The sequence below is a fragment of the Oncorhynchus gorbuscha genome, linkage group LG20, assembly GCF_021184085.1.
Source record: "Oncorhynchus gorbuscha isolate QuinsamMale2020 ecotype Even-year linkage group LG20, OgorEven_v1.0, whole genome shotgun sequence".
NCBI classification, from domain to species: Eukaryota; Metazoa; Chordata; class Actinopteri; order Salmoniformes; family Salmonidae; genus Oncorhynchus; species Oncorhynchus gorbuscha.
The window spans coordinates 25,506,443-25,534,410 of record NC_060192.1 but is presented as its reverse complement, the minus strand read 5'-3'; the positions used below and the strand labels follow the sequence as shown (position 1 = coordinate 25,534,410).

At 41.9% G+C, this 27,968-nt stretch overlaps 1 protein-coding gene across 1 annotated transcript; it reads left to right on the top strand.

The window, feature by feature from the left end:
* Positions 1-863: 863 nt before the first annotated feature.
* Positions 864-27,649, top strand: ehd1b (EH-domain containing 1b). Its single transcript, XM_046317287.1, has 5 exons — positions 864-1,707; positions 7,699-7,796; positions 24,730-25,142; positions 25,304-25,468; positions 25,628-27,649. The coding sequence occupies exons 1-5, from the start codon at positions 1,319-1,321 to the stop codon at positions 26,147-26,149; spliced, it is 1,587 nt and encodes a 528-aa protein (XP_046173243.1). The 5' UTR covers positions 864-1,318; the 3' UTR covers positions 26,150-27,649.
* The last annotated feature ends 319 nt before the right edge of the window (positions 27,650-27,968 follow it).

Below are 27,968 nucleotides of genomic sequence, written 5' to 3'. Positions count from 1 at the left end.
AAACCCTAACGAAGCTGGGCCAATTGTGCACTGCCCGTTAGGACTCCCAATCATGGCAAGTTGTTATACCAGGATCGAACCAGGGTCTGTAATGACACCTCTATCACAGAGATGCAGTGCCTTAGACCACTGCGCCATGATATAACGTTTTTTATTTTAGAAAGTTGCCAGAATGTCACGTGTCCGTGCTACTTATATCAGTCCTACGAATATTCGATCAAATAAACCACACGTTGCAAATAAGCCATTCCATTTTCGTTAACCAAATTCGACACTCTCGTTGACCTCCAAACAAAAACTCATCGCTAGGTGAGTGGAAAAAACGCCAACTGCTGGAGAAGACAGGTTTTGGGAACAATTACACCCCTCGCTTTGCCTTTTACTATACAGGCGCCATACTGAATCGATTCAATTATGCTGAGCCGCAAGACACCGGTCTATGGCCAGTGAGGTGAACGGGCAAAAGTGGTGAGGGAGGAGTGTCCTTATCAAATCTAACAGTAATCTGCACCGCTCGGCCATGTTGTCAACGAGGCAGCATGGTGCATTGGCCAGAAATATATATATCTCTTTTACATAAAATATATGCTTGAATTTTAAAACTAGTTTTCATTGGGAAGGCAGATAAAGCGTTTTATTCAAAAGCAATCACGTTTTCATGTTAAAACACAGAATTCTACTCATTACTCATCGTGCATAATGACATCACTTTTGTTTTGAGCCGACTTCGCCGTGGGCTTTGAACGGGGCACCTGGCTCACGCCCGGGGGTTAGCCCTTTTCCAAAACGAATGCAATCAACTTTCACCCTGTGCAAAACACGCCTACCATGGCAATATTAATCGAATCCCCTCACTGTTACACGCTTTCTGACGTTCCACTAGGGAGGGCTTGAGACCTGACCGGAGAAGCACGGTTGTCTGACAAGAGACGGTTTCTTGGTCTGCTGCTAGCCTTGCGGTTTGAGTTCCAGAGTTAGAGCAAACGTGTTTGATAGCTTCATTAATCTATTGTAAAACTAAATAGCTTCGAACTGTTAAACCGTCTGTTAATTTGCACAAACTGTGGTAGCTAGCCGAACCCCTCAGACCGTTAACACATTATTTTGAGTGAAGAGGAGACACTGAGCTAGCTATCTATTTAAGACACGTAGAAAGCTAACCGGCTGGCTGGCAAGTACATTTACTAATTCAAACTTTCTACCTCATCGGGGAGAGACACAGAACCGTTATCCAGCGATATCAACAACTACCTTATTGAACATCTACCGTTGCATTGAGATAACCAGTACATCTGCAATATTTTCGAATTTGGGCACCATGTTTAAACGGGATGGCAAGAAGGACCCAGAACTATTCCAAAATGTCTCTGAAGGGCTGAAAAAACTGTACAGGACCAAACTCTTTCCGTTGGAAGACACCTACCGCTTCCACGATTTTCATTCACCCGCTTTGGAAGATGCCGACTTTGACAACAAGCCTATGGTGCTCTTGGTTGGCCAATACTCTACAGGTAAAACCACCTTTATCCGGCATCTAATGGAGCAAGATTTCCCCGGCATGCGGATAGGGCCCGAACCGACCACCGACTCCTTCATAGCGGTCATGCATGGAGAGCAGGAGGGGCTGATCCCAGGCAACGCACTAGTAGTTGACCCCAAGAAACCCTTCAGAAAACTCAACGCTTTTGGCAATGCTTTTCTTAACAGGTGAGTCCCAGTCCAGTCTAACTACTTAACGAAATACTAGCTTATATGGACAGCTAACTGGGAATATTTTATGAATCCCCCAGCCAGGGAATTAAAAAGATGGCCTGAGCTAGCACTGTTGGTGAACAGCTAACGTTAGCTAGCTCTTCTCTATTGATTCTCATATTTGCCCGAGGATCATCGAATAATCATGCAACTTTCATTTTCACTCCATTTATTCATATTTGTTATTTTATTAATTATTATCCTCGGTTCAGTGTGTGACAGTATGCAGGGGAGTGGCTGTGTGTTTGTGTTGAACGTTGAAGAGCCACCTCTGCTCAGCCCATGTCCTTGGACTGAGACTGATCAAGTTAACAAGTTTACTACCCCCCCCCCCCTATGCTTTCATAATGCTCCCACACAGAGCTGTCATGGGAGTATGACAAATATTAAGGTCGTCTCTTAAAAAGTGAAATGGGGTGTGGTCAATAGGTCCATCCTGTTTTGACATCACCTTGCAATCAACTTCTGTACATGAATGCAAGAGATGTCATAGCTTATGTAAGAAATGAGAATCAACTCTGATAGTAGCTAGACTCTTACCCTTACTCTGAGAGAAAATGTGTGATCTATTAATTACACTGTACGTATTGTAAGTATGATAATTGTATTGCAGAATGTCTCCGCTCAGAGGACCCATTGACACAGCCTCTGTCCTGGTACAAGCTGCGGAAGCGGCTGTCGGGTTTGATCAATTATTAACTGGTGCTGCTTTCATTGTTACATTGATTTCCACATTCATGCAGGATACCTGGACAGACAGGGTAGAGTAGTATTTTACTAAGCCCTATTTGGGACATTATTTCATCACTTCAGCATCAAATCGGTTAAATTACAAAGACCGGACCCGTATCAGTGAAAAAAGGCATGATAAGACATGTTAATAGCCAATAAATATGTAACCTATCCTCCTGGGAAACTGCAACAAGTCATTAAAAAGGCATTTATAAATTTGTAATTTACACACCAATTCTACAATGTTGTATCCTGACCAACCATTGTTTTATTTAATGTATAACTGATGTCAGAAACATACTCATCTTTAGTGGATTGTCAGTGGTATGGACCTTTTGCTTTACTAAAACTATGCCAAATCATGACCATTGCTCTGTGAATCATTACACTTGCAACAGTCTATGGCGATTCCATGCCAGTGGGAGCTGAAAATATTTTGGAATCTCTGATTGTTCCAACAGTCCTCACAGTTCCTCCCATGAGGTTTCTATGTTTGACATGCATTTTAACATTTGTATCACAAACCATTTTTGAGGAAATCATGATGGAAGTGGCCCTTTTTAGACCTATACATTCAAATTGTATTTGTCACATGCACCGAATACAACGCCTTTATCATATGTGAACCGTATATGATACAGACAACATCTTGGTGTCATACTACTTGTAGTGTGCGCTAATTTATGGAGTACGTCTAGATTAGGAAATACACATTGTCGCATTCATTTATTCAACATAAAAAATATGAATGTCAACTCAAATGGATTATAGCTAGGTTTCCATCCTTTTGGTGACAGATTTTCAAGTGATTATTTAAAAATCCACATATAGAACATTTTGTATTTTCCCACCAGTGGTGCGTTTCCACCAAAACGATAATACAATAAATCACGTTCCTGAACCAACACTTGCACTGGACTCCCCTCTACCGATAGTTTTGTCTCAAACCGTTGCGTTAAATGGCAAATGTGCCTACTCTGGACTGGCCTTGGCACTTGTGCTTTAGCCAACAGCTTGCAGATACAGTGGGTAGGCTAGTCTACATGATGAGAATATTTTTCTGTCGAAGGGTTGTCAAGCATTGATCATCATGTCAACAGAATAAGACCCACCTCCATTTTCTCACATAATTAAATATATTAGTTAGGTTACACATTGAGTTGTGCTACTGTAGCTACATTTTGTGACAACCTGCACTGTGTGCATCAATTTATCCTGCATTCCAGTAGTGCATATGGAAAATAATGTTTTTGGGTGGCAGTTGAAAAGCAGATGCTGTATTTGACATGTAGGCTTGTCTTTTGCTTTGTGTAAAATATTTTTATATATATAAAAATACTCACACACACTTATGGATTTTGAAATGTGAGAACAGACTATGAACCCCCCTACTTAAAATTGCCTTTGAAAGTTGAGGAGGATGTGTCATTTCACGTGTCAGTGTTTTTAGCACTGTGTTCAGAACACCTCTATTTTCAATCAGTTGTGCTTTTCCCTTGGGTGTGACCCAAGTTGACACTAGCCTGCCACTTGAGGAATGGGATCCTCTGTATTGAATGTCGTCATGTGGAGGGAGTGGTGACTGGGGTTATAACAGTAAGAAGGAGGGGTGAGGCTCTCCTGGGGAAGCGCTGATAAAAAGCTACAATAGCGGTACTTACCAGCTGAGTTTATACTTGGCTCTATGCGACTGTCACCCCCTGCCCTGAAACATTTGGCTCGTTACTATTTTAGTGCAGGTAAACTCTTTCTGTGTCTGTAGACTGGTCAGGCTTTCTGAGCAGAAAGGCCAGTCAGTCCCTTACTTCAGCTTTGTCTTGGCAGAAAGAACTCGGCTACTGAATCAGCCGTTTCTCCTTCAAACAATAGGCAGCACATTCTGACTCTTAATGTTTCCTTTCTCTCTTGGCAATCATGCACAGCACTGTCATCCATAACCTTGCTGTTCTAGCCAGCCCCTCTCTGCTGCCTCTCTCAACCCCTAAACCCCTTAACAGTACTCCAGATGCATGATGAACCTGTCAGGGTTGCTGCTGCTGTCAATGCCTCCCAGAGCCCCCTTTCTGTTTTTGAGTTTGCAGCTTACACACAGACCATGTTCGTTGGCAACCGAGCCAAGGGAACTCCAGGAATTCGGGATGAGAGTAGATGTGGGAAAAAATTGAGGGAGCGGAGACTCTGAGGAAGAGACCCAACATAGATGGGTCTGGGGAAAATCTAAGGGAAGGGTGGGTGTGTCGTGAAGATAAGGTCTGCCTCTGGCTGAGCGATCTGTGGAGGGTTGTAATTGAGGGGTTAGTGTCTTTTACATTTTTTAAATGTTATTTAATTTTTTGACTGTAACCGGCAAGTATGTTTTAGGATTGGGTGATGGTGGCTGTGTGAGCGACATGGAGTGGTTTAGTCAGGAGTGATGCACACGCATCCAGATACACTAAGGAAACTTTTCCCATGATCAGATGAGGTAAGGGGTTAGAAAGATAAGACCTCTGCCACAATAAGGGAATTCCTGCCACTCTGTCACATTGAAGGGAGAGGAAAGCAAAAATCACTTTTTCCAGTATGCTCTGCTTTTTGCCATTACTCTCATTTCTAAGAAAATGAACTCATGTACAGGTTCACTATATCGCTCCACTGAAGGCCCGTCACACGACTCTACTACATTTGAATTGCCTGACAGCGGATAGAGAAGTCCGTCTAGTAAATGTCTAGATTGCCAACTAAATGTACTGACTGCCTCTGGGGGTGGATGAAAAATTAAAGCTACTTCAAGTACATGGTGTTCAAATAATCATGCAGGAGTCATGTGTTTATTGTTATCTGGTGTTAAGGCCTAGGTAGCTGCCCAACATTTCCACAAATGATTTTCTTGAGCTCTCTCTCTAAATAGTTTTATAAGAGTGGACAGAGTGTGTGTGTGTGCTCGTTGTATTGAGTGTAGCATATGGTTTTGTGCCTTGATTTGGAGGGTCTCCAAAAACAATAGTCAGTCTATTTCTAGAAGAGCTGGACAGCTCAGATACAGCTCTTCATCTATTGTCTTGTAAGATGTCGGAGGATGTAGGTTTGCATCAAAGCTCAGTTCCAGTAATTTACTTGTCATCTGAATTTATAAGCATAAATTAGATCAAATGTGTTGATAATGTGAATGGGAAAAACAGGATCAACTAAACTATATAAACAAGGGAATGTTTATTGGTTGCTCAGGAGGTAGAGGGGAATTCAGATGTGTGGAATAAATTTGACTAGTTGTGGAAAATACCGGAGATTAAAAAAAGGTCAGGAGCATGCACTGCATGCCAAACAGGTGCTGTTAGATTACTATAATTTTTGTAAAGCCTATATTACAGAAAAAAGTTGCATTCATTTGTGAATTAAATTTCTGAAGTGCAACGGTTTAGGCCTATTTATAGTTTACGTTAATTATTTAATGGTTGCTTTATTTAAAAAAACTAAAATGCTTGATTGCATTTGAAACTGACTCGTGTGATGACATTAACAAATAATTGATTGATACAGTAGCCTAGATAAGTATTTAAATACAGGCCTAAATTACGGTATTAAAACTAAACAGGATGCGCTCTACAGCTCAATGGTGATTATACAAGGCTGCTATACTAAGCCTGCTAATGATAATGACATTACTTATTATAACGATTGACAATAATAATAATAACAGAAAAATTTGTGATTGTTTATACGACGTGTTGTGAGGCTTGGTGCTCACGGAATCAGTGGGTTATTAAACAATTTTTTTCTCCCCTCATCAATCCACACACCACCACATAATGACTAAGCAAAAACAGGTTTTTGGAAATTTTTGCAAATGTATTAACAATATAAAACACGTTTACATATGTATTCAGACCCTATGCTATGTGACTCGAAATTGAGCTCCGGTGCATCCTGTTTCCATTGATCGTCCTTAATGTTTCTACAACTTGATTGGAGTCCACCTATGGTAAATTCAAATGATTGTACATGATTTGGAAAGGATCACACCTGTCTATATAAGGTCCCACAGTTGACAGTGCATGTCAGAGCAAAAACCAAGCCATGAGGTCGAAGGAGTTGTGCGTAGAGCTCTGAGACAAGATTGTGTTGCGGCACAGAACTGGGGAAGGGTACCAAAATATTTCTGCAGCATTGAAGGTCCCCAAGAACACAGTGGGTCTCCATTCTTAAATGGAAGAAGTTTGGAACCACCAAGTCTCTTCCTAGAGCTGGCCGCCCAGCCAAACTGGGCCATTGGGGGAGAAGGGCCTTGGTCAGAGAGGTGACCAAGAACCTGATGGTCACTCTGACAGAACTCTAGTATTACTCTGTGGAGAGCTTGAGAGGATCTGCAGAGAAGAATGGGAGAAACTCCCCAAATACATGTGTGCCAAGCTTGTAGCGTCGTACCCAATGAGACTCGAGGCTGTAATCGCTGCCAAAGGTGCTTCAACAAAGTACTGAGTAAAGGGTCTCAATACTTATGTAAATGTGATGTTAATTTTAAATATTTTAGAAAAAAATGCATAAACTTGTTTTTTTCTTTGTCATTATGGGGTATTGTGTGTATGTTAGTGGGGAACAATTCAATCCATTTTAGAATAAGGCTGTAACGTAACAAAATGTGGAAAAAGTCAAGGTCTGAATGCACTGTATATATAAGGCACTTAACATTTTAGGGTATTGATTATAGAAAAGTTGGTTTCCTCTCACTGTTCTTATACAATTAATGGAAGGGCTGTTTTCTCGTCTCCTAACTCTTTGTTGGTACCTCCCCCGCATGGTTCTCAACACCAATATGCTTGTTTACTTAGCTATTATGCACATAGCTGCATTGTCTAGGAAGGTGCCAATTCAACAGCGCAATTGTTTCAGAACCGTGGACAGCTACCACTATCCAATGCGGGAGAAAGCGCATTTGTTATAGAATAATATCATTTTTATTTGTTGCACCGTTCATAAATGATATAACTATATACAATTTCAGTAGCATGTCTTAGACTAATAGATCACATCACTAATGTGCCAGCCCCACAGCATTCACAATGGATTAGACCAATCAGACGGGCACCAATCAAACAGGTGTCAGGTACACCATGATTTTAGCAAAAAATTATTGCAACTGCTCGACTGGAGAAATGCCGGTCGACCAAACAATCAACCATTCGACTAAATGGGGTTTGCCCTACTACATATCAACGCTCTGTATCTTTCTCCCAGGTTTGTGTGTGCTCAGATGCCCAACGCTGTATTGGAGAGCATCAGCATCATCGACACCCCAGGAATCCTGTCTGGAGAGAAGCAGAGGCTCAGCAGAGGTTGGTGCTTTACCTCCTATTTTTCAGTCTCTTACTTCCCCATCTTTCTTCTCTGCCCCCTCTCAATGACTGTCCTTTATTCCTCTCCCTTGTTCATTTCCTCATGCTCTCCATCTTATCTCTCCATATTCTGTCTCATGATTCGTTTTTTTTTTTTGTGCCCTTGAGAATGCAGATTCATACTGTAGGCATTTCGGACACACCCGTAGTGAAGCAGAGGGATGAAATTGAATAAGTTGCATTACCAGAGCATAACACAGCATGTATTTTTAGCCGTCCTGTTTATATTACTGCAGAACAGCCTACTCTGTTTTCTAGGCTGAATTCCTGTGTGTGTGATCTGCTTCAGAAGACAACTACCTCCTATATATGGTCCTAGGGCAAGTGCATTGGGTGGAGATATAACCTAGTGGTTTTGTTCAGGAAACGATTGTTCACCTTTTTGTTTAGAGTGTAGGGTGTTAAGCGGTGTTACCTTCCTGTTGGGAGTGTGTGTGTGTGTGTGTTGCAGAAGAGAGGATGTCAGAACCTCTTCACGCCCCTGCCCCCCTCATGTTGAACACAGTGACAATGTGTGTGAGTGCCATCCCACTCCAAGATAAATGTCCTGACAGAGAGGAAGGCCACCAGGGACCAGGAAACAGTGGGAGCCTCAGAGGGAAAGGGCTGGAGGATGGATGGTTAGGGCAAAACACTGACTCCTGGGCAGGATGATGGGAAGAGTTGCTAGTTTAACTTAATGTTGAGCCTGGAACTTTTTGACTTCCTCCAAAGCATACATTGAGTTCTAGTTGTGTTTTTACACACACTTTCAGGGATGGGCAACAGACTAGTCTTGTGAGGCTTGTGGGTGCCCTAGAGCATGCTATGCTAGCATGGTCACCCCAGGGTAAAACAGCCTCCTGGGGACAGAAAAGAGATGCAGTGGTAGGTAGAAGGTGAGAAAACGGGGAGGCTTTTATAGTTGGTCTTTAACTAAAACATTGGTGGTATAAAAGTAGACTTGTCATGTTAAATTAACTTTGATGTTTGGAGTGCTGAAGGCAGGAGATCGAATGAGTGTTTGAAGTCCAGTGGAATTAATAAGAGTGGAACCATGGTGTGCTGTATCGTCCTTGACTTTAGGTGGGAGAGTCGGGGACTGGGACATTGCAACAGGGCTTTCATGCACTTACTGGAGAGAGTATTGAACACCTCAGTACCCACGAGTCACATGAGCACCATGGTGAAGTAAAATTGGGCAGGCCAGAATGGATTTGAATTCGCATTCTGACAGTATATTGAACCAGGATTGAAACTGGGGTTACAAGTTTGTAGAGTGGTTATTGTGGTCAGAATACATTTTTCATTAGGCAATAGTGGGGCTACAATGGGGAAGCTCTGCTACAATCATTAGTCACTGATGGAAAATAGGAGGTTGTTGGTTGTTTTTCCCCAAGCTGTCCTCTTATCTCTTTATAACATGCATACTACACAGACACGGGCTAAAACACACATAGGAAACACGCATAGGAAACACACACACACACACCACACAGACACTCATAGGAAACCCACACCACAGTCAATGCAGGGTCACTGCAGTACACTTCCCCATTGTCCCTGTGACTGTGGCACATGTCCAAATTGAACGCTGTCAGCCCATCTCCCTTCACAAATTCTCTCATCCCACTCCAAACTACTTTCCCTTTCATCCTTTTGTTTTCATTTTCATTGAGTACCTCTGTTAACAGAATGGCTTTGTTGGACATTATTTCTTTGCCCAAACCTAGCTGAAATTCCAGATGTCTGATTTTAAAACTAGGCTACAGCATCCATTACCACCATTAGACATTGAGTTGTTATTTTACGTGAAATTCACAAGGCCCTCTAATCCGACAATTAATTCACACCTAAAATGGTCAACTGACTCGTTTCTAGTCATCTCCTTTTTCCAGGCCTTTTCTTCTCTTGACTTTATACTGCAATTGGCAACTTTCACAAATTCGGTGCATTACTGCCACTGAAAGACCTCGTTCGTCTTTCAGTGGGTACCTGCTTCTATAAACCAATGAGGAGATGGGAGAGGTAGGATTTACGGTGCAATATGCGTCAGAACTAACTTCTAATTTAGCCCTTGGCATTGCAGACGCGTATTGGCGCGCGCAATAATTGAATAACATAGATTTCTACATTTTATTTTGCAACACACATGCAACGCGAGCGGTGTAGTCAGCCTGTAAGCGTTAACATTACAGCCATGGAATCTGAAGGGTTACCACAGCCACAAAGTCAAAATGGGTTGTTGTAAAAATTCATAAATATTAGCTCTTTGGTTTTAATTTATGGTTGGGGCTAGGCATAAGGTAACCTGTGTGGTTAGGTTTAAAATCTGATTTTAAGATTCGAAATGGTAGAAATAGGCAGGGTTTTAACCATTTCTCTTTCGTGTATAGTTTTGACACCCCGGTCCCAACTTGTGCGCACAGACACACGCTTATTAGGTGGCTCTTCAGAGCATTGCTGAGTTGCAATGGACAGGGACTGTTTGTGTGTGTACTAGTGTGCGCGTCTTGCCAATAGTGTGTGCTTGCGACCCGCAATTCAGACCTCGAGCATTCCATTGGGTTCCTGATAGCTAACTAGCTAGCACAGTGTCCTTTTCTCCTGCATGCCAACCACCTGCAAAGTACGCTGTCTACTGGTGTGTGAGCTAGCTAACAATTCCGCCTGCTGTGTACTGAAGTCCTACTTAGCTAGCTAGCACCCAGTGTCCTTCACTAACTCCTACCAAACACCTGCCCTCGCCGTCGTTAACAGAACTGCAGGAAAACGGTGCCTGACAGGCTGGGGTGAAGGACACTGTCTACTGTTGTCCTAGCTAGCTACCAACCAGCGTTGTTGCCCCCGCCTTTTCTGCTGTGGAGTTTATCGGCAGTTGGCATCCAACGTTATGTTGAATTACCATCTACTTTACTGTAGTGCTCCAGTCTGTGTACCGGAGTCCTAGCTTAAAAAATGACCAATAGAAGTATAAAGAATTCCCAGATGCACTCCACCCCTACGGTACATCCCAGGGACACACTGCTTTGTTGCAGGGTGGTGGATTGTGTTCCCTGAAATGCGTACACCAACTGATTGATGGAGCACAAGGCCCTCTCTGCACTAGTTTATCTTCTGGAACATCCAGCTCCTACACTGTGCGATATCAGAGAAGACCACCGTTGTCCCGGGAAACCTTTTGGATGACCAAATCTGTGCATCTGCCACACGCGTGCCGTCCCCTAGGTGTATCCCAAGTCGTTTCCATCGAGTGGGGTGACTAGGATGTCATGAGGAGAAGTAGCACAGGCACTCTGCTGGCGCAGAACACAGAGCGGTTTGTGCCACTTCATGCCTTGCTCTCAGAGCCACCTAATGTTACCGTCAATAATGTATGTAAATGGTTGATGGGTAGGCTACCTTGATTATTTTTATTTTCCAGGAGCTTGCTCAATTTGTCTTTTTTTTCCAGTTAACTCCATATTGGCTGAAATGGATTTCTGGTTTTTCACGTCCCTCTGCAAAATCAGTTATTTTAATATTAAATAAATATGAATTACTACACTGTTTCTGTTGCCATTTGTCATTGTGTATTTTTACTTATGTATTGCTGTGTTATAATGGAATCACCTTCCGATGTAAAAACCATGGATATTCAAAACCATTTTTAAAGTGAGAAGTACTCATCAGTCTTAAACAAAATAGGAAATTCACATGAGCACCACAATGCCTACTCCACCCATGCTCTACCAAGGTTTTCCAGCATACAGATTTGACTTCCTACAACAGCTTTGTTGGTCTATTGTACTTCAAACAACGTGTATGCAGGTTGCTTAGGATTCAAACCTACTCAAACAGCCTAATTCTTCAGTGGAGTAACTTTAGTGTCCTGCTATTCAAATGTTTATCAATTGGGTGGTTCAAACCCTCAATGATTGTCTGAAAGTCGTGGTGACCACGGGAATGACAAATAACTTTTTACTATTCTAATTGCCTTGGTAACCAGTTTATAAAAGCATTAAGGCACTTCCGGGGTTTGTGGGATATGGCCAATATACTATGGCTAATGGCAGTATCCAGGCACTCTGCGTTGTGTATTGGAACAGCCATATACATTTTACATTTACATTTAAGTCATTTAGCAGACGCTCTTATCCAGAGCGACTTACAAATTGGTGCATTCACCTTATGACATCCAGTGGGACAGTCACTTAACAATAGTGCATCTAAAACTTAGGGGGGGTGAGAGGGATTACTTATCCTATCCTAGGTATTCCTTAAAGAGGTGGGGTTTCAGGTGTCTCCGGAAGGTGGTGATTGACTCCGCTGTCCTGGCGTCGTGAGGGAGTTTGTTCCACCATTGGGGGGCCAGGGCAGCGAACAGTTTTGACTGGGCTGAGCGGGAGCTGTACTTCCTCAGTGGTAGGGAGGCGAGCAGGCCAGAGGTGGATGAACGCAGTGCCCTTGTTTGGGTGTAGGGCCTGATCAGAGCCTGGAGGTACTGAGGTGCCGTTCCCCTCACAGCTCCGTAGGCAAGCACCATGGTCTTGTAGCGGATGCGAGCTTCAACTGGAAGCCAGTGGAGAGAACGGAGGAGCGGGGTGACGTGAGAGAACTTGGGAAGGTTGAACACCAGACGGGCTGCGGCGTTCTGGATGAGTTATACCACACCCCTCCGTGCTTAATGTTTAAATATACACTGAGCCAACAAAATAAAAAAACGTAATATTGAGTTGCACCCCCGTTTTTAATAAATTAGCAAATATTTCTAAACCTTTTTATGTTTTGTCATTATGGGGTATTGTGTGTAAATTTAAACCATTTTAGAAGAAGGCTGTAACGTAACAATGTGGAAAGTCAAGGGGTCGGAATACTTTCCAAATGTTCTAGCCTACCCCTTTCTAGTAATGAATTCAATGCCGTATTAACTTTATTTAATTACGGGTTATGCATAATAAGCTTAACTTATATCCTCTCTTGTGCAAGCACCTGTGCTCTGCTGGCCTCTTTAACAAATGCTCTTGGAGTCCCATGCAGAAAATCTAGACTAGCTTGCTGGACATTATTTTTATTATACCAATAGACCATTTGAAGAGGGATGCAAGCTCTTTTTTTCCCTAATGTTAAATACAGCAGCCCAATAAAACTCAGGTACGTTAAAAGGAGTGAACCCGTGATGGCGGTAGGCTATAGCAGTTATTAGACCCATAACCCTTCACTCTTCCTGAAAAGAAGTGAAAGTCTTCTGCATCTTGTTCTAGTCCTATATTATTCAAGGATGTCATTCAAATTAAGATGAGGACAAACATATTTAACTTCTGGAAGCGAGGAATGAAGGAATGAAGCAACAATGGAGAGAACGAGGAAGGCTAAAAACGTTAGGGGAAATATTATGTGTGTGCGTCAGCCTACTAATTATACAATTAGGCCCTATTTCAATTTTGCTAACCTATACTTGTGACTTTGTAGGCCTTGTGCTTCACCAGAATCGCATGGTCTCTTCTGCTTTGTCATAGTTTGAACCATGTGTGTAATTCCAGTCCCTATAATACAGTTCACACTCAGATTAGCCTACTGGAGCCAGTTTCATTTTTTTACCCAAGAGGGCATATATATTCATTCATTCAGCCATACCTGTTGCTGACCGGTGTATACAATATAACACACAGCTTTGCAATTTCTATAGATGAACATTGCCAGTGGAGTGTCCTTAATGAAGAGCTCTGACTTTCATTGTGGTACCGTCATAGGATGCCAGCTTGTAAAATTTCTGCCCTGCTAGAGCTGCCCCGGGTAACTAAATGCTGTTATTGTCAAGTAGAAATGTCTAGGAGCATCAACGGCTGAGCCGCAAACTGGTAGGCCTCACAAGTTCATATAACGTGGCTTCCAAGTGCTGAATGAAGCGCGTAGCCCCTTAGTTCCAGTGAAGGGAAATCTCAATGCTACAGCATACAATATTCTAGATGATTCCGTGCGTCCAACTTTGTGGCAACAGTTTGGGAAAGGCCCTTTCCTGTTTCAGCATGACAATGCCCCCGTGCACAAAGCAAGTTCCACACAGAAATGGTTTGTCAAGATCAGTGTGGAAGAACTTGACTGACCTGCACAGCGCCCGGAACTCAACCCCGTCGAACACCTTTGGGATGAAGTGTAATGCCGACTGCGAGCCAGGCCTAATTACCCAACATCAGTGCCCGACCTCACTAATGCTCTTATGGCTGAATGGAAGCAAGTCCCCGCAGCAATATTCCAACATCTTGTGGAAAGCCTTCCCAGGAGAGTGGAGGTTATTGTAGCTGCAAAGGTGGACCAACTCCATATTAATGCCCTTGATTTTTAACAAGACTTGATGAGCATGTGTCTACAATAACTTTGGTCATGTAGTGTAGCTAGCTACATCTATTGGCTTTTTTTTGTGCGTAATGCGCAGTAGCCTATATCATTTTGGCCATGTATTGGATAATGGCACAATAATTTGGGCTTGGGCTCGTGTATTTAATTATTTCCATCACATTCCCAGTGGGTTAGTTTACATACACTCAATTAGTATTTGGTAGCATTGCCTTTAAATTGTTTAACTTAGGTCAAACATTTCTGGTAGCCTTCCACAAGCTTCCCACAATAAGTTAGGTGAATTTTGGCCCATTCCTCCTGTTGGCCTCCTTGCTTGCACACACCTTTTCAGTTCTGCCCACAAATGTTCTATAGGATTGAGGTCAGGGCTTTGTGATGGCCACTCCAATACCTAGACTTTGTTGTCCTTAAGCCATTTTGCCACAACTTTAGAAGTATGCTTGGGGTCATTGTACATTTGTAGACCCATTTGCGACCAAGGTTTAACTTCCTGACTGATGTCTTGATGTTGCTTCAATATATCCACATAATTGTCCTCCCTCATGATGCCATCTATTTTGTGAAGTGCAACAGTCCCTCCTGCAGCAAAGCACCCCCACAACATGATGCTTCCACCCCCATGCTTCACGGTTGGGATGGTGTTCTTCGGCTTGCAAGCCTCCCCGTTTTCCTCCGACCATAACGATGGTCATTATAGCAAAACAGTTCTATTTGTTTCATCAGACCAGAGGACATTTCTCCAAAAAGTATGATCTTTGTCCTGATGTGCAGTACTAAACCGTAGTCTGGCTTTTTTTATGGCGCTTTTGGAGCAGTGGCTTCTTCCTTGCTGAGCGGCCTTTCAGGTTAGTTCGATATAGGACTTGTTTTACTGTGGATAGAGATACATTACATTTAAGTCATTTAGCAGACGCTCTTATCCAGAGCGACTTACAAATTGGTGCATTCACCTTATGACATCCAGTGGAACAGCCACTTTACAATAGTGCATCTAAATATTTTAAGGGGAGGGGGGTGAGAAGGATTACTTTATCCTATCCTAGGTATTCCTTAAAGAGGTGGGGTTTCAGGTGTCTCCGGAAGGTGGTGATTGACTCCGCTGTCCTGGCGTCGTGAGGGAGTTTGTTCCACCATTGGGGAGCCAGAGCAGCGAACAGTTTTGACTGGGCTGAGCGGGAACTGTACTTCCTCAGTAGTAGGGAGGCGAGCAGGCCAGAGGTGGATGAACGCAGTGCCCTTATTTGGGTGTAGGGCCTGATCAGAGCCTGGAGGTACTGAGGTGCCGTTCCCCTCACAGCTCCGTACCTTTACACAAAGATACCTTTGTGCCCGTTTCTTCCAGCATCTTCACAAGGTCCTTTGCTGTTGTTCTGGGATTGATTTGCACTTTTTGTACAAGTATGTTAATCACTAGGAGACAATGCGTCTCCTTCCTGAGCGGTATGACGGCTGCGTGGTCCTATGGTGTTTATACTTGCGCACTATTGTTTGCACAGATGAACGTGGTACCTTTTTTTTAGGCATTTTGGAAATTGCTCCCAAGGCTGAACCAGACTTGTGGGGGTCTACAATTGTTTTGTTTTTTTCTGAGGTCTTGGCTGATTTCTTTTTGATTTTCCCATGATGTCAAGCAAAGAGGCACTGAGTTTGAAGGTAGGCCTTGAAATACATCCACAGGTACACCTCCAAGTGACTCTAATGATGTCTATCAGAATTAGCCTATCAGAAGCTTCTAAAGCCATGATGTCATTTTCTGGAATTTTGTAAGCTGTTTAAAGGCACAGTCAATTTAGTGTCATGCACAAAGTAGATGTCCTAACCGACTTGCCAAAACTATAGTTTGTTAACAAGAAATTTGTGGAGTGGCTCGAACCTCGATGGTCATAATGTTAACCTCTGACTTCAACTGTAAATGGCTCATCAAGCTCAAGTAGACTCAAGTTTTGAATTTTCATGCTGATCAAAGCTCTAATCAACTCCAGACATTTATGTTTTATAATTATTTTGAATGACACTTCCGGTTTCTGGGAAATACCGGGTTACCAAGGAGAATAGTGATTTATTTTCAAGATGGGACTTATTATTTTACATTTACAGTACCAGTCAAGTTTGGACACTTGGGTTTTTCTTAATTTTTTTACTATTTTCTACATTGTAGAATAATGGTGAAGACATCAACTATGAAATAACACATAGTGAATCATGTAGTACCCAAAAGGTGTTAAACAACTCTAAATATATTTGAGATTCTTCAAAGTAGCCACCCTTTGCCTTCATGACAGCTTTGCACACCCTTGGCATTCTCTCAACCAGCTTCACCTGGAATAATTTTCCTACAGTCTTGAAGGAATTCTCACATATGCTGAGGACTTGTCTGCTTTTCATTCACGCTCTGCTGTCCAACTCATCCCAAACTATCTCAATTGTGTGGAGGTCAGGAGACTGGAGGCCAGGGTATCTGATGGAGCACTCATCACTCACCTTGGTCAAATAGCCCTTACACAGCCTGGAGGTATTTTACAGTAGTATTTTTTTGCTGTACTCCTGTCCTTCCCCTCCCATTTATTTCTGATTGTCATCCGGTTTAATTTCTATTGGCCATATCTTTCAAACTGTGTGCTTTCTCAAAAGTTCTTAACCCATATGCGTTTTACATTAGTTAACTTGTTATTATGGTGGAGAGTAGGCATTGTGGTACTGATGAATTTCCTTTTTCATCCTCATACCAATGCCTACATCTCACTTAAAACTTATTTTTTGTTGTAGTGTGTTATCTGCCTCAAAGTGATACTTGTCTCATTTGCCCTGGCTCAAACCTGGCAAGGGCAGTTAATAATCTCAAGTCTTCTATGTATTTGTCCACTAGTTCAGCTCCACGGCTGCTTTACAATTCTGTTAATCATAATACTATGGCCTTCTTGACTAGGCTATATGGAAAAAAAGAGTAGGCTATTTAGCTACCTTTCTTTTAGGGTGCTAGAGTGAGGACTTTTCCAAGTAAGGGCACTGCTATTTTGCCTCAGGGTTACAGTAGTGAATCTAGGTTACTACTTTATCTGTGAAGGTACGGCAGGTGAATTGGGTGATGTCCTTGCCACTCTAGCATGTCCTGCAAGGTTCACTTAGGCAGACCGCTCATTATTTACTGTATACATGCTCAAGGTCCTCCTCGGTGACTCCCAAGGTTTCTCCCGGTTTCGCGTGTCACAGGCATTCTCTCTCACGCTTAGACAATTCCTGGCAAATTAAGGCTGGTAATAAAGGTGTTGCTGTGTCTGCTGTCAGCAAGTGAGTTGGAAGAGATTTGAACCCATGTGGTTAACCAGTGACAACAAACAGCGTATGCAACATGGCTGGTTCCTTAACCTTAAAGGAGAAAGTGTTCATGTCCACCACCCGATGCCTGTTTATTTTATATTTCTGAAATGTATTAAGTTCAGTTGTTTTAGTTTGTTGAACGAATGCATACATTCACACACGCATCCCACAATGACTCATTTGACCTCGGGCCATACAGGATAACAACATGTTCCATCAAAAACAGGCCCTGTGCCAACAAATAAGTAATTATCCATTGTATTGTGGAATTCTAATTTCCATTCAATGAACATATTCCTAGATCCTTCCTCTGTTCCAAGCCTTTCTATTAACTGGAAAGGGGATGCCATGCTTATGACTCCCATTAGAGTGAAAAGCTAGCCATTTCCCAAGGGGACACAGAGGAGATAGTTATTAGATGTTATACTACCCAGTCTCCTGTTCTATCCACCAGGACATTGATAATGACCCTGCCTATTGTCAGGGGTGTAGGAGTTGAGCTGTTGGACTACCATGTACTAAATAACCAGTAATGTAACTCATGACAAGGCTAGTGGTGTTCATGACCTCATGACCAGCAAGTACACGTCAGTAGGACCACATAGTAGGACGTGATGCCAGGCAGTGGGTGGTTAACTGTCAGTCTTTGAAAGCATCCCCCCCACATGGATCAGGTTTCACTTGCATGGTTTATTAAGTTCAGACATGATTTACACAGTTAATATCTAAGCCAAACTGATGGAATGCACTGACAATAGGTTATGAATGTGTGGATGTCTATCTGGACAGTATTTTGAGTAAGCTGTGTAGGTGCCTAGCAGCATGCCTGTTTGTATGCGCCTGTCGGACAGACAGCTGAGTATGTCTCTTTCTGAGCCCTGCAAGGATTGTCTCAAATTTCTAACCTATGCTTCATATAGGTATGACGCAGACATTCTCCACCAGCTCAGCATACAGTCATCGTTCTCACCCTAGGCAGTGCCACATTCTTTATTACATAATTTCTCATTTCAAAATCATCTCCCCTAGTTTGGTATTGTTCTCAACTCCATGTGTGCTTTCATAGCAGATAGTTGCTGATATTTTTGGCCATATAGTGTATCTGCTATGTGGACACCTGCTCGTCAAACATCTCATTCCAAAATAATGGGCAGGATCCCTGTTAGCTGCTACCAAGGCAGCAACTATTCTTCCTAGGGTCCAGAAATTTAAGGCAGTTATAAATGTTTTAAAACGTTACAATACATTCACAACATGGTGTGCCCAATATGTGTTGCTTCACAGTCCCTGTTGTTCCTTAAGGTGTTTAAAAAAAAAATATATAATTATTTTTAATCTCATTTTACTGCTTTGAGTTGCTTGATGTGGAACAGAGTTCCATGTAGTACTGTGCACCTACCATAGTCTGCTCTGGACTTTGAAGAGGCCTCTGGTGGCATGTCTTGTGGGGTATGCATGAGTGTCTAAGCTGTGTGCCAGTAGTTCTCTCCACCAACTTCAGCCAGGAGAGCTTGACATGCATATTATTGTTAGCTATCTGTGTACATCCAAGGTCCCCCCTTTGCTGCTATAGCAGCCTCCGCTCTTCTGGGAAGACTTTCCACTAGCTGTTGGAACATTGCAGTGGGTACTTGCTTCCATTCAGCCACAAGGGCATTAGAGGTTTGGCACTGATGTTGGATGATTAGCGAACTGTGCTGCTGGAAATCACAACTGAGAAATTCCTTCCATTTAGGTTCACTTTCACCTCCACCAATAATTGGCTCCAAGGTTGGGGGCAATTCAACTCTTTTAGTTATTGCAAGACAAGCAGAATTGATCCTGACTATCTGTATCAGGCAGAAAAGTGAATAAGATGATAAATAATGCCATTGTTTGAAACAGACTTTGGGTGGGCCTGACATACAGTTGATTGGCTGGTAAAAGGTAAGGTTGAATATTCAGAATGTTCTTTCTCTCTTGTGATTGAGATTACCTTGAAGTGTTCAACTTTATTTCACCAGAGATTGATTGTTCAGTTACAATGTGATGTGGCAACAATTAACCTTCAGGTTAGATGAATTGTGACCTGCTGTGCTTTTTGATCTTCTCGGTGTAGATTTGACATCCCTGACTTTATTACCAGTACATCCCTCCTTAAAGGGAGTAGAGATAAGTGGAGCTGTTCTCGTGGACTTTGCCAGGTAACGCCCTCATTGGATCGGTCCAGAGATCACACATCCTGCTGACGTTGACACAAAACCCAGACTGACGGAAGAATACTTTCCTGTGATTCACTAAAGCCAACTTATTACTTACTGTGCTTATTATCCTAGTGAATAACAATCCTAACAAACTACTGTACTGTTTAATTGACTCTTGGCTCTGACAAAACAACTTACATCCATACATACATTTGAAGTCGGAAGTTTACTTACACTTAGGTTGGAGTCATTAAAACTAATTTTCAACCACTCCACAAATGTTTTTGTGAACAAACTATAGTTTTGGCATGTCTGTGTCATGCACAAAGTAGATGTCCTAAATCATTTTTCCAACAATTGTTTAGACAGATTATTTCACTTATAAATCCACTGTATCACAATTCCATTGGGTCAGAAGTTTACATACACTACGTTGACTGTGCCTTTAACTTCACATGGCTGCAGGGGCAGTATTGAATAGCTTGGATGAAAAGGTGCCCATTGTAAATGGCCAGCTCCTCAGTCTCAGTTGCTAATATATGCATATTATTATTAGTAGTAGTATTAGTATTGGATAGAAATCACTCTAAATTTTCCCAAAACTGTCAAAATATTGTCTGTGTATAACAGAACTGATATTGCAGGCAAAACCCTGAGGAAAACCAAAACAGGAAGTGGCTTCTATTTTGAAAACTCCATGTTCCATAGCCTCCCTTTGCTGGATTTAAAGGGATATGAACCAGATTCATTTTCCTATCGCTTCCTCAAGGTGTCAACAGTCTTCAGACATAGTTTCAGGCTTTTATTTTGACAAATGAGCCAGAACGAAAACATTGCGTCAAGTGGTCACATGAGTTTTGCTTACGCAACGGAATTTGGACAGCCATTGTTTTCCCCCCTCCTACTGTGAAAGACATTTGCGGTTGATATATTATCGATTATATATTTTAAAAACAACCTGAGGATTGATTATAACAAACGTTTGACATGTTTCTGTGGACATTGTTGAAACTATTTGGAATTTGTCTGCATTGTCGTGACCGCTCATTCCTGTGGATTTCAGAACATAACGCAACAAACAAACGCGGTATTTTGGATATAAAAATCCTCTTTATGGAACAAACGGAACATTTGTGTAACTGGGAGTCTCGTGAGTGAAAACATCCGATCATCAAAGGTAAATAATTAATTTGATTACTTTTCTGATTTTTGTGACCGAGCTACCTGATGAGAAGTGTACTTAATGTTTTATCGTGCGATCGGTAAACTTACACAAACACTTGGATTGCTTTCGCTGTAAAGCATAATTTCAAAATCTGACACGACCGGTGGATTAACAAAAGGCTAAGCTGTGTTTTCCTATATTGCACTTGTGATTTCATGAATATAAATATTTATAGTAATATTTATTGTATGTAGCGCTGTGCTATTCAGCGGTTGTTCATGACACTTAACCCGATAGGGGGATTGCAGCCATAACAAGTTAAACAGTTTGGGAAATTCCAGGAAAATAACTCATGGCTTTAAAGCATCTGATAGGCTAATTGACGTCAATTGGAGGTGTACCTGTGGATGTATTTCAAGGCCTACCTTCCAACTCGGTGCCTCTTTTGCTTGACATCATGGGAAAATCTAAAGAAATCAGCCAAGACCGGTCTGGTTCATCCTTGGGTGCAATTTCCAAATGCCTGAAGGTACCACATTCATCTGTACAAACAATAGTGCGGAAGTATAAACACCATGGGACCACGCAGCCGTCATACTGCTCAGGAAGGAGATGCGTTCTGTCTCTTACAGATGAATGTGCTTCACGGTACAAGTACAATGTCATGTTGTGGGGGTGCTTTGCTGCAGGAGGGACTGGTGCACTTCACAAAATAGATGGCATCATGAAGCAGGAAAATTGTGGATATTTTGATGCAACATCTCCAGACATCAGTTAACCTTAAAGCTTGGTTGCAAAGTTTTTTCCAGATGAACAATGACCCCAAGCATACCTTTAAAGTTGTGGAAAAATGGCTTAAGGACAACAGTCTAGGTATTGGAGTGGCCATCACAAAGCCCTGACCTCAATCCCATAGAAAATCTGTGGGCAGAACTGAAAACGTGTGTGTGTGCAAGGAGGCCTACAAACCAGACTCCGTTACAACTGGCTCTGTCAGGAGAAATGGGCCAAAAGTCACCCAACTTATTGTGGAAGGCTACCTGAAAGGTTTGACCTAAGTTCAACAATTTAAAAAGCAATGCTACCAAATACTAATTGAGTGCATGTAAACATCTGACCCACTGGGAATGTCATGAAAGAAAGAAAAGCTGAAACTAATCATTCTCTCTTATTCTGACATTTCACATTCTTTAAACTAATGTGGTGATCCTAACTGACCTAAGATGGGGAATCTTTACTAGGATTCAATGACAGCAATTGTGAAACTGAGTTTACATGTATTTGGCTATGGTGTTTGTGTAGACTTTGACTTCAACTACATACATACTAACACAACATTGAACAAATCTATAGACACAACAATTACGTAAAGTGATATTAGTCGAGCACCAATCCTTCGACAGAGGAAGATCGGGCTCTCTACGTACACTGGTCGACGCCTTTCAGGCTTCTCTTCTGGTTTAATCAGCAGAAATGTGATTTAATAAATAAATTACTTTTTACTAGGCTTTAAGTAAGTAGCCTAGCTATTGCATATAAAAGAACAGCTCTGCACCATTTTATAATGGATCTCTTTAATGTATGTGCGAGAGAAACCATGATCGGATGAAGACTGCTGTTTCTCGGTGCTCAAATGGAATGCTGAGTCAGACTGTTTTCTGCATTGTACTTCCCAAGCACATTTTAAAAACTGTGGACGTTGATAGTAATTGTGGCCTTTCCCTTTAAACAGTTTTTTTTTAAAGTCTTCAGCACAGCGTGCCAAGGCAGTCAGTGCCCTGCTGCCCTCTAGTTCAATTCAGAATGAACAAATAAATAACTGTTCTAAACAGAGGTGAGGAAGAGGTCTCTTTGTGGTCCCAGTGTCTCCCCGCTGCACAATTAATGCGCCAAAGGCTCTTTCCTGTTTGTCATTCAGGGGAGGATATTGTGTGGGGCGAAGTCAATCCTGTCGTAGAAATGGAGTGAATAGAATGGACTTTAGTTCATTTAAAATATAAGTGTGAATGTCAAGTTTGATGGAACAAATTAATGTATAAAGCGTCTGTTCTCATTCAGAACCAAACATTTCTTATGAATTCCTTTTGAATGTTTGTAAACCAATGCTTAAACATTTTCTATTTTGGAGTGAGATGTATATTAATTACACACTTAAAAATATAAATGCAACATTGAATGTGTTGGTTTCATGAGCTGAAATAAAATATCCCAGAATCTTTCCATATGCACAAAAAACTTATCTCAAATGTTTACATCCCTGTTAGTGAGCATTTGTCCTTTGCCAAGATAATCCATCCACCTGACAGGTGTGGCAGATGATTAAACCACATTACATAGGTGTACCTTGTGCTGGGGACAAAGGCCACTAAAATGTGCAATTTTGTCACGCACAACAATGCCACCGATGTCTCGTGTTTTGAGTGTGTGTGCGGTTGGCGTACTGACTGCAGGAATGTCTACCAGAGCTGTGTATGGCGTTGTGTGGGAGAGCGGTTTGCTGATGTCAACGTTGTGAACAGAGTTCCCCAGGGTGGGATTATGGTATAGGCAGGCATTAGCTACGGACGATGAACACAATTGCATTTGATCAATGGCGATTTGAATGCACAGAGATACCATGATGAGATCCTGAGGCTCATTGTTGTGCCATCTATCTGCCGCTATCAACTCATGTTTCAGCATAAAATTATATGGCACAGGGATCTTCTCACAATTCCTGGAAGCTGAAGTCGTCCCAGTTCTGCTATGGCCTGCATACTCACCAGATGTCATCCGTTGAGCATGTTTGGTATGCTCTGGATTGACGTGGACGACAACCTGTTCCAGTTCCCACAAATATCCAACAACTTCACACAGCCATTGAAGAGGAGTGGGACAGCTTTACACATGCCACAATCAACCAACCAATGCATATCTGTATTCCCGGTCATGTGAAATCCATAGATTGGGGCCTCATGTATTTCAATTGACTCATTTCCTTATGAACTGTAAATCTAAATTGTTGCATGTTTTATATTTTTGTTGTGTTTTATGTAGGCTAGACCTAGTGTTCAACATTGTGCTCCAGAAAAAACTATGAATAAGACCTGACGCTTATCTTTTAGAACATGAGGGTGAAATGTGAGGCCCAAATTCGCTTGCATCATCACATCAATTTCATAAGGCTTTACTAGGTGTGTCACGTACAATGAACTGGATTCTGCTTTATCCATTTCTATGCTCAGGAGATCATGGGTGACGGGTCAGTGTCGGTGTCACACTGAGAAGAGGGAGGAAGATGGAGGGTGTTTGGTTAAGGTTTTCCTGGCACAGGAAAAACACATTTTGTGTCTCATTGTGAACTATACCTGTTTTTGGCTCTGTAGCTGGGGGGTGTCTGTTGCTGTGTGGAGAGACCATGGAGACAGGATAAGCTGGAATCTGAGTTTGATTTGCATAGAGAAACAACCACACTCTTACTATGGTCTAGTCTAACGGTCACCCCCAAAATGTTGTTCAGAAAATCACTGTAAATAGTTAACATATTGGATCATAATTTTGATTGAAGATCTAAACCTATTGATAAACTTACAAGTTTGATCTACGTAATGATGTTTCCTGGGTCACAGAATACCTTTTCTGAAGCCTTTTTTTTTGGTGGGTGGCCCATGGACTACTAGGAGCAGCTCACACCAATTGAAATCAAATTGGTGTTGATTTATGTGAATATTTCCACTCTTTACATAATCAGATGCCATAACCTTATTGGACTGGAATTTGTTTGAATGTGTCTCACACAATTTTCATATGATTTAAATCTTAACCTTTTTGATAAAATGATTTAATTCACATTGATGTTTTGAAGATTTCACACCCCTTTTTTATTTGAACAATTCTTTCCTCTCTTCAGGTTATGACTTTGCTGCAGTGCTGGAGTGGTTTGCGGAACGCGTTGACCGCATCATCCTGCTCTTCGACGCCCACAAGCTGGACATCTCAGATGAATTCTCTGAGGTGATCCGCGCCCTGAAGAACCATGAGGATAAGATGCGGGTGGTTCTGAACAAGGCTGACCAGATTGGCACGCAGCAGCTGATGAGGGTCTATGGCGCCCTCATGTGGTCTCTTGGTAAAATTGTTGGCACTCCAGAGGTGATCCGGGTGTATATCGGTTCTTTTTGGGCTCAGCCGCTCCTGGTCCCAGATAACCGGAAGCTTTTTGAGGCTGAGGAACAGGACCTTTTCAAGGATATTCAGGGGCTGCCTCGGAATGCTGCTCTGAGGAAGCTCAATGACCTAATCAAGCGGGCTCGCCTCGCCAAGGTGAGACCTAGGTCTCAAATGTTGGGGCTTGTTAACAGTAACATTAATCTCAGAAAGCAATTACTCTACTGCATTATTGTATCATCCTCATTGTGCTGAAATCAATTGATCAGTGGGTAGCTGTTTAGGTCCAGATGTGATTTTGTCTTCCCTCCCTCCAGGTCCACGCTTACATTATCAGCTCTCTAAAGAAGGAGATGCCCAATATGTTTGGGAAGGATAATAAGAAGAAGGAGCTGATCGCCAACCTGGGGGAGATCTACACGAGGATTGAGAAAGAGCACCAGATCTCACCTGGAGACTTCCCCAAACTAGCTAAGATGCAGGTACATAAATATACATTATTTTTCTAGTGGAGGTAGTACGTACTTCTGTTAACCAAAGTGGCCATGTAAGTAATGATAGCGGTAGTAGTGATGAGCATTGCAGATACCTTTTTACTTGACTAGAATTCCCCTGACCTCTTCAACTTTATGAACACACAGGAGATCTTGGCAAACCAGGACTTCAGTAAGTTCCAGGTGGTGAAGCCCAAGCTGCTGGAGGCTGTTGAGGACATGCTAGCCAATGACATTGCCAAACTCATGACCCTTGTCCGCCAGGAGGAGGCAGCCATGCCCAGCCAGTCAGTCCAAGGTGGTGCCTTCGAGGGCACCATGAATGGGCCCTTCGGCCATGGCTACGGCGAGGGTGCAGGCGAGGGTATTGATGAGCTGGAGTGGGTAGTGGCACGAGACAAACCCACCTACGATGAGATCTTCTACACCCTGTCTCCTGTCAACGGCAAAGTGTCTGGTGCCATGGCCAAGAAGGAAATGGTGAAGTCAAAGCTGCCCAACACAGTGCTGGGGAAGATCTGGAAGCTGGCTGACGTAGACAAGGACGGTTTCCTGGACGACGAAGAGTTTTCCCTTGCCAATCACTTGATCAAGGTGAAGCTTGAGGGTCATGAGCTTCCCACTGATCTGCCAGAACACCTTATCCCCCCCTCCAAAAGGGGACTGTAGAATTGGAAATCTGTCATATATGGCATTGGAATAGGCCTGAACAAGTAGAATGGTGCTTAGAGGAGTTTGGGAGAGCTGGGTGGATGGGATGAGCTAAAAGGGAAAGGGTTAGTATTTTTGGCCAGGGTAAATGTGACTTAAGTGGGTGTTTGATAGCAAACCGCCTAGATAAGGTGTTGTGGGGTATGGGAATGTGACATAAATTGTGGTGTTGGGGTTAAAGTAATGTTAGCCTGTATATGACAATTGGCATAGTCCATTCAAAAATAGAAAGAGAAATAAACATGTTTAACTTATTCATCACCTGTGAATCCCTGATCTTTATTATTACTTATATTTCTCATCCTTATCATAAGGCCTTTGGTTGTCATTTGTGCTCACAGTACAATCGCATTTAAATTTTCCTCATTGGGCCATGTCCAAAAGTGAATTCAATTTATTCCTTTGATAAAACATGTCTCGTATAAGAGGGTTTGTATACTTATACAGGTCACTCAACAAATCAAACGATTAAAGAAACAAGGGACGCTCATAACAAATATATGCTGGGGAAAATTATATTTTATCCTTGTCTTCCATTAAGTTCGATATGATTTGTCTGAGTTTAGTCCATTGTTTATTCTACTTACAAACATTTAATCAAAATATATAATTTCTAATCAAAACAATGTGTATGTTTTAGCTTTTCTAAAGGCATTATAAAGCAAAGTGTTCATTGAGTCTGAAAACAAGAGTTGCAGAAGCACAGACACCCATGGAAAGAGGAAAGTCTGAGCCTTTTGGGTAAAACACTGGAGTCCTCAAAGGAATTGTGGCTTTAAAGTCTGAAAACAAGAGTTGCAGAAGTACAAATATAGGGCTACCTGTTGGCAGGGCAAATATTGCTCACCCCATAATGAATGATAACAATAGACAAGGTATTAGTGTTCTTCCCAGCATGCCAAACACTTCTGCTTTGTTCTCTTGTGTAGACTCAACTGACATGCAGATGGTACATCAACCTTACATTATCTGAACTTCTCATTAATTGAATTAATCAGTTCAGATTGTTGTGCCTCATATTGTCACGGACTTGTAGATTTATTAGATCAGACAAACGTTTGTCTTGTACAACATTTCCTAGCTCCTGGTGTCTTTAACAGCTGTCTCCTGTAAACCATATTTTGTCAAATTATGAAATATGTGACATTTAAGCTACATTTTGCCATTTCAGTCAATTTATATGGATTTTTTTTCTGATATTGTCCAGATCTAGTTGGGCATACAGTATGAATTAACAAAATGTCTGATCAAATATATTTATGGAAAACTAATTAAATGATTTTTAGGGGACAGACTAGCTCCAAAATCCCAGTTTGATCCCTGGCATTCACATCTTTGGTTAGCCTTTAATGACAGTTGCTGTAGACGTTTTTGTAGAAGTGCCTCAACTTTACAGCTCTTAAATGTTCATATGTACATTGTTTTTAGTCTATTTTGAAATAAAATTGTATTATAATACATTTGTTTTTTAGACTGTCTGTTTTGAAATGACTGGATAAAACATTGCTAAAATTGTCCTTGTTCATTCCAGTGCAGTAGTCCTTTATAATTAACTATTTGAAAATGTACTAACTGTTCAAATGCATTAGTAAAATACACTATGTGTACAAATATGCTTTAATTTTGCCAAATGTTCACCAAATGTTCACAGTGGGAACATGTGAGCTCATCCAGCCAATGTTAGCTTGTAGTGATGCGCGGTTTGACAGCGTCAGCATGCTTCAGTTCAGCTGGCGGCTAACCGAACAAGTTTGTTTGCATACTCCGTTGACCTTAA

Bases quoted from the DNA above. Each gene is read 5' to 3' on its own strand.
- ehd1b (XM_046317287.1), top strand. From the start codon at position 1,319: ATGTTTAAACGGGATGGCAAGAAGGACCCAGAACTATTCCAAAATGTC. The intron at 1,708-7,698 runs GTGAGTCCCAGT...TCTTTCTCCCAG, and splicing joins GGCAATGCTTTTCTTAACAG to GTTTGTGTGTGCTCAGATGC. The intron at 25,143-25,303 runs GTGAGACCTAGG...CCCTCCCTCCAG, and splicing joins AGCGGGCTCGCCTCGCCAAG to GTCCACGCTTACATTATCAG.